General features: G+C 34.8%; 1 protein-coding gene across 2 annotated transcripts in view; it reads left to right on the forward strand.

The window, feature by feature from the left end:
• Positions 1 to 1,115: 1,115 nt before the first annotated feature.
• The window catches only part of LOC105550153 (ral GTPase-activating protein subunit alpha-1-like), a 56,437-nt gene continuing 49,675 nt past the window's right edge, over positions 1,116 to 7,877 (forward strand). For both annotated transcript variants that reach the window (XM_011995032.1, XM_011995033.1), the window contains exon 1: positions 1,116 to 1,273. In XM_011995032.1, the coding sequence (XP_011850422.1) occupies positions 1,145 to 1,273 (129 nt within the window). In that variant the 5' untranslated portion in view covers positions 1,116 to 1,144. The remainder of the gene's footprint in view (positions 1,274 to 7,877) is intronic.

The raw sequence follows: 7,877 nt of genomic DNA on the forward strand, positions 1-7,877 counted from the left end.
TGTACTGTGTGTATGTGCACACAAACGTGCATGGATATGTGCACATAAACATATAAGAATTTAATTATATATGCAGATAATATTTTTCTAAAGATACTTAAATTGCTTTCTGAGAAGGTAACTGAGTAGTTGCAGGTGAGAGACATGGAAGGAAGAATTTTGGTATGCTTTTTTAATACTTTAAAATTTGTAATTATGTAAGTGTATTACTGAGTTAAAAATAAATTTTAAACTGGAAGAGATTGAGGTAATCTTAATGGCATAAAAATCTAACAATTATATATGTATTCAGCCATTAGTAACTGATAATGATATTTGAGATGTGTTCAGTTCACATGGTGCAGGGATTTTTTTTTGTAATTCTCCATTTTATCTGTTATTCTCATATTTTTATTGTAAAGCATATATATATATGGTTTTCTCTAAGTAGGGAAATACTGGTGATTTTTAATTTTTTTTTTCTTCTCCTTTATTTCCCTAATTTTCTGCAATGAACACAAATTCTTGGCTTCTGTGCATCACACAGGGCCAGGGAATATCATCCAATACACCAACCCTGATGTTAACATATATTATATTTATAATCAGAAAATAAAAATTATTTTAAAATCCTTTTACAGATCACTTTGTTGTTTTTTAAATGTAATTAAACTGTAGTTCTGCATTTCTAATTGTTGTGGACTGTGATAAGTACTAACAAATCAGGAAGCCAGTTTTATAAGTAAATACAACACACCGAATTAATCATTTTGTCAAACGATCTTACTGTTTTAACTTTTCCCCAAACTATTTCCATACTTGATTTTTTTCTCCCTGGCCTTGGTGTGCTCTGACAGCCTTTATAATTTACCATTAACACCTAGTAGGCTAACAAAAGATGCATAGTACACAGCAGTTGATACCTTTCCTAGTTAACTCCTACTAATTAGAGATCCTCAAATACTTAAGAAGTACCAGTACAAACAAATCAATTCTAACAATTCTAGATTAAGTATTGGTTGATAACACACAAAAGACTTTGTTCCCAATTTTTTTCTTAAGCAAGAAGTTTGAGTCTTTCTCAGTACTGTGTTTGGGTTTTGTTTAATTAATTTATGTGGCTCTTCATTACTTCTAGGTAAATCTTACAAACCATTGTGGTTTTATGGGAGGACTACAAAAAAACAAAAGCACTGGATTGACCACTCCATATTTTGCTACCTCTACAGTAGAAGTAATATTTCACGTGTCAACAAGGATGCCTTCTGATTCTGATGATTCTTTGACCAAAAAAGTAAGTGCTGAGAAGTGCTTTCAAATTAAAATGCTCATAATTGAGGCAGTTAATACATAAAGTACATAAGTAAGAAATGGAATTGGTCAAGCACTGTTTCTGGTTATACTACACCACTCCACCCAGTGCTGTCTTGAAAATAGATTGGTTGTACAGCAAACTATGTTTTCTTGATGGAACAATGATATGGTTAAACGTTGCAGTCTTTTTTAAAACTTTATTGTGTGTATTTAGGGTTTACAACATGATGTTGTGGAATACATATAGATAATAAAATAGTTACTATATTGAAGCAAATTAGCATATCTATCAGCTCACCTAGTTTTTTTTTGTGTGTGTATGACAAGAACAGCTAAAATCTACTTATTTAGCAAAATCCCAAATACCATACAATTTTTATTGTGCATTAAATCTCTAGACTTGTTCAACTTACATATCTACTACTTTGTATCCTTTGAGCTCCGTGTCCCCATTTCATACCCCCCTCCACCCCTGGTAACCAGTCTTATTCTCTATCTCTGTATATTTTCTCCTTATTTTTTTTAGATTCCACATATAAGTGATATCATGCAATATTTTTTCTTTCTGTGTCTGGCCTATTTCACTTAGGACACATAATGTCCTCCAAGTCCAATCATGTGTAGGAAGTGGCAGAATCTCCTTTTTTAAGGTTGAATAATATTCCATTGTATGCATATATACCACATTTTATCAGTTTGTACATTGATGGACAGTTTTGCATATCTTGGTTATTGTGAATAATACTGCAGTGAACATAGGAATGCAGATATCCTGAGGAGGTAGTGATTTAGTCTCCTTTGAGTATATGCCCAGAAAAAGGTTTGCTAGGTCATATGGTAGTTCTATGTTTAATTTCTTTAAGAACCTCCTTTTTTTTCATAATTGCTGTACAGTCTACATTTCTACCAACAGTGTGCTAGTGTTCCCCTTTCTCCACATCTTTACCAATGTTTGTTATCTCTTACCTTTTTGGCAGTAGCATTCTAATGAGTATAAAGTGATATCTCATAGGGATTTTAATTTGCATTTCTGTGATGATTAATGTGATTGCTGAGCCTTTTCATATACCAGTTCACCATTTTTATGTCGTCTTTGAATAACTGTCTGTTTAGGTCCTTAGCCCAGTTTTTAATCAGGTTATTTGTTTTTCTGCTATTGACTTAAAAGACCCTTATAAATTTTAGATATTAATCCCTTAATAGATAGGCGGTTTGCAAATGTTTTCCCTCTGTAGGGTGCCTTTTCATTTTGCTGACTGTTACCTTTGTTCTGCAGAAGCTTTTTAGTTTTATGTAGTACCATTTATTTGTTTTTGCATTTGTAGCCTGAGCTTTTGATGTGATGTCCAAAAAAAATCATTGCCAAGGCCAGTATCAAGGAGCTTTTCTTCTATATCCTCTTCTAAGTTTCGTGTCTTATATTTTGGTCTTTTCTCCATTTTAAGTTGATTTTTGTATATGGTGTAAGATAAGGATCCAGTTTTATTCTTTTCCATGTGGAAATGCCATTTTCCCAAGACCATGTTGAAGAGACTATCCTTTCCGTGTTGATCTTCTTGGTGCCCTTGTGAAAAATTAGTTTACTGTATGTGTTTGAATTTGTTTCTGGGATCTCTGTTTTGTTCCACTGGCATATGCTTCTGTTTTTACGCCAGTACCATACCATTCTGATGACTGTAGCTTTGTAATACAATATAATATAATATTTATTTCTTTTTAGACAAGGTCTCACTCTTTCACCCAGGCTGGAATGCAGTGGTGCCCAATCACAGTTCACTGTAGCTTCAACTTCTGGGCTCAAGTGATTCTCCCTCAGCTTCCTGAGTAGCTGTAACTATAGGCACTCGCCACCGTGCTGGCTAATGTATGTATTTTTGGAAGAGATGGGGTTTTGCCATGTTTCCCAGGCTGGTCTCAAACTTTTGGGCTCAAGCAATCCCTCTTCAGCCTCCAAAAGTGCTGGGATTATAGGCGTAAGCCACTGTGCCCAGCCTGTAATATAATTTTAAATCAGGGAATATGATGCCCCTTTGTGTTTTTTTCTCAGTTTAGCTTTGGCTATTTGAGTTTTTTTTGTGGTTCCATACGAATTTCTGAATTGATTTTTCTATTTCTGTGAAAAATGCCATTGGAGTTTTTATGGGGATTCCATTAAATTTGTATATTTCTTTGGGTAGTGTGAACATTTTAACAATATTAGTTATTTCAATCCAAGATATCTTTCCATTTCATTGTGTTTTACATTTCTATCATCAATGTTTTATAGTTTTCAGAGTACAAATCTTTCACCTCCTTGGTTAATTTATTTCTACGTATTTTTATGGTATCATAAATTGTTTTCTTGATTTTTCAGCTAAGTCATTTCTTGATTTTTCAGCTAAGTCATAATTTGTATATAGAATTGCTAGCAATTTTTGTATGTTGATTTTGTATCCTGCACCGTTACTGAATTCATATGTTAGTTGTAACACTGTTTTTGTGGAATCTCTGAGGCTTTCTACATAGCGGATCATGTCATCTGCAAATAAAGATAATTTCACTTTTTCTGTTGTGATTTGGATGCCTTATATTTCTTTTTTTGTCTGATTGTTCTTGCTAGTACTTCCAGTACTATCTTGAATAGATGCAGCAAAAGCGGGCATCCTTGCCCTGTATCAGATGTTAATAGAAAAGCCTTCAGTTTTTCCTCATTGCTTATAATGTTAGTGAAGAGTTTTTCATAAGTTACCTTTACTGTGTTGAAGAACTTTCCTTCTATACCTAAACTGTCAAGAGTTTTACTCAATAAATGATGTTGGACTTAGTTGAATGCTTTTTCTACATCAATTGAGATGATCACATGATCGCATAGTTTTTAACTTTTATTCCATTAATGTAATGTATCACATCAATTGATTTGTGTTCATTAAATCAGCTTTGCATGCTAAGGATAAATCCCACTTCGTCTTGATGTATAACCTTTTTGATATGTTGTTGGATTGGTTCAGTTTGCTAATATTTTATTGAGGATTTTTGCATCAGTGTTCATCAGAGAAATTGACCTGTAGTTTTGTTTCCTTCTAATATCTTTGTCTAGCTTAGGGATCGAGGGGATGCTGGCTTTATAAAATGTGTTTGGAAGTATTCCCCCTCACTCTAGTTTTTGGAAGAGTTTAAATATTGGTAATAATTCTTTGACTGTTTGGTTGAATTTAGCTGTGCAACTGTCTAGTTCTGGGCTTTTTGTTGAAGGTTTCTAATTAATTCTTCAATCTCTTTGTTATTGGTCTGTTCAGACTTTCCGTTTCTTCCTGATTCAATTTTGGTAGGCTGTTTTATTCTAGAAACTTACCCATTTCCTCTAGTTTATCCAATTTGTTGGCATACAGTTGTTCATAATAGTCCTTTATGATCCTTCTTATTTCTGAAGTGTCTGTTGTAATGTCTTCACTTTCATTTCTGATTGGTTACAGTCTTAACAAAGGATTTATCTTCAAGAAAATAGGGATGTATTAGTCTGTTTTCACACTGCTATAAAGATACTACCTGAGACTGGGTGATTTTTAAACAAAAGAGGTGTAATTAACTCACAGTTCCACAAGGTTAGAGAGGACTCAGTAAACTTAAAATAGTGGCAAAGGCAAAGGGGAAGCAAGGAACATCTTACATGGCTACAGGCAAGAGAGTGAACAAAGGGGAAGTGCCACACTTTAAAACCATCAGCTCTCATGAGAACTCATTCTCTATCACAAGAACAACACAGGTGAAACCTTCCACATAATCCAGTCACCTCCCATCAGGTTCCTCCCTTGACACATGTGGATTACAATTTGAGATGAGATTTACTTGGGGACACAGAGCCACACCGTATCAAGGGATATAACAAACTGAAAGATTTCTGTGTTTGTTTACATTGGTAAAATTATATTTCAAGGCCCTTAGTACATGGACTCAGATAGAATGTTTATATTGATTGAGGGAGAAGAAAAAATAAAATAGAAATTATTCCAGGCCAGGTGTGGTGGCTTATGCCTGTAATCCCAGCAATTTGAGAGGCCAAGGTGGAAGGATTGCTTTAGCCCAAGAGTTTGAGACCAGCGTGAGTAACATAGCAAGACCCCCTACCAAAAATTTAAAAATTAGCCAGGCATGGTGGCATGTGCCTATAGTCCCAATTACTCAGGAGGCTACTGTGAGAGGATTGCGTGAGCCTACGATGTCCCGGCTACAGTGAGCTGTGATTACACCACTACACTCCAACCTGGGTGACAAAGTGAGACCCTGTCTCAGAAAAACACATACATACATACATAGCACTTAAAATATAACATGCTGTATCCCATACATTCGGGCTAAAACTAATGTAGCAAATAAGTGGTATTTAATTGAAATAAATCTTGCTACCTTAGAATCTGTAAGGGATATCGTAGAATGATATTCATGGTCCACAACTGTTAAAATTTACACCACCATTTTGCTGTAGCTCACACAGCCATTGAAAAGTCATTGTAGCTACAGAGATAACCTCAGAGTACAGTTGTATGTATTCAACTCATATTTGGTTTTGTGAGAAATGTTTTTAAAAGTAAAACTTTATCCAACATTTCTCCTTTACCTCTTCCTTCTCCTCCTCTTTCTTCTCAGTTTGTTTGTTTTTGCCCCAGGGTTTTACTGAAAATCCTGTCCTCGGTTTATCTAAAACTATTACTAAATGTAACCAACTGAATATGATCAGCCATTTCATTTGATACTCTGTTGCCTGATACCAAAGCTCTTCGCACTTCACTAATAAGCTTTGAAACAGGGTTATTAACATACTGTTTTTGAAAGGAAGTTTAGGACTCTTTACAAATCTTTTATAAGATTTGATTGACTACTGTATTGGTCTGTTTTCACATTGCTATAAAGAATACTGATACTGGGTAATTTATAAAGAAAAGAGGTTTAATTGACTCACAGTTCCATATGACTAGGGAGGGCTCAGGAGACTTACAATCATGGTAGAAGGGGAAACAGGCACATGTTATGTGGCAGCAGGCAACAGAGAGTGTGAGCATGTGAAGGAGTAACTGTCAAACATTTATAAAACCATCAGCTCTCATGAGAACTCACTACCACTAGAACAGCATCCAATCACCTCCCACCAGGTTCCTCTCTCAATACCCAGTGATTACAATTCAAGATGAGATTTGGTTGGGGACACAAAGGCAAACTGTATCAACTACCTTTTATGGCTTTTGTTTAGATTTTAGAGTATTCTTAGAAATTGCCTAATAAATGGATAATAGCTAAGAAAACTAATATATGAGCACTAATTAGATTGCAATGAGTGGTGGGGTAGAGGTAATTAATAAGTCTAGGAAAGCATATTCAGTAAAAAGTTTGCTACAGAATTTCTTGGCATATGCTTTTTAGAAGTACAAGATAAGACATCAATACTGATAATGGTATATGATGTTAAATAGGATTGGAATAAAGTGAAGGTTTGTTAAAACTTCACATAAACCATTTTTTCCAGGAATTCATCTTAAATCTCTTTGAAAATAAATCATACCCAAAGTAGACACAATTGTAAGTATAGTGTGAAAAGATAAATAAGCCATGCACAGTGGCTGACACTTGTAATCCTAGTACTTTGGGAGGCTAAGGTGGGAGGATTGCTCAAGCCCAAAGTTCGAGGCCAGCCTGGTTAACATAATGACACCCTGTCCTTACAAAAAAAATTAGCCAGGCATGGTGGTGCATGCTTGTAGTCCCAGCTATTTGGAGGCTGAGGTAGAAAGATTGCTTGAGTCCAGGAACTTGAGGCTGCAATGTACCAAGATTGCACCACTGCACTCCAGCCTCAGTGACAGAGTAAAACACTGTCTCAAAAATAACTAACTAAATAAATAAATAAATTTAATCATGGCTTCATGGACATAACTTTTAAACCCCAATGCAGAGTGTAAAATTAATAATATATTACTATTGTACTGTCCTACAATAGTGACTGTCTTAAGTATATTTCTCATATATTTCTTTTTTAAACATTTATTTTTTAATTGATCAATTGAAATTGTATATATGATATACAACACATTTTTATATATGTAAACATTGTGGAATAGCTAAATCAAGCTAATTAAAATATGCATTACTTCACATACCAGTTTTTCATGCTGAGAACACTTAACATCTATTCTCTTAGCAATTTTCAAGTGTACAGCATGTTGTTCTTAACTATAGTCATTATGTTGTGCAATAGCTCTCTTTAACCCATTCCTCCTAACTGAAATTTTGTGTCCCCTGACCAGCTTCTCTCCAATTTCAAACTCTTCCCTATAAGCACTGACTCTCTCCATTTAAGGAAAATGACATATAATGAAACCAATTGTATTTTATCATCAATCTTATAATGAAACTATGAAGGATATGACATTATTTGAAGGCCTGCCATATGTTGTTTTGCTTAAAGTCGCAGTTTCCAAGAACCTATTGATGACATTGTGAGGACTTACTGTACTCCATCTTTCTATGAGTTCAACTTTTTAAGATTCCACTTAAAAGTGAAATCATGGCCGGGCGCGGTGGCTCAAGCCTGTAATCCCAGCACTTTGGGAGGC

Source organism: Mandrillus leucophaeus, unplaced genomic scaffold (genome assembly GCF_000951045.1).
Source record: "Mandrillus leucophaeus isolate KB7577 unplaced genomic scaffold, Mleu.le_1.0 Scaffold467, whole genome shotgun sequence".
Lineage (NCBI taxonomy): Eukaryota > Metazoa > Chordata > Mammalia > Primates > Cercopithecidae > Mandrillus > Mandrillus leucophaeus.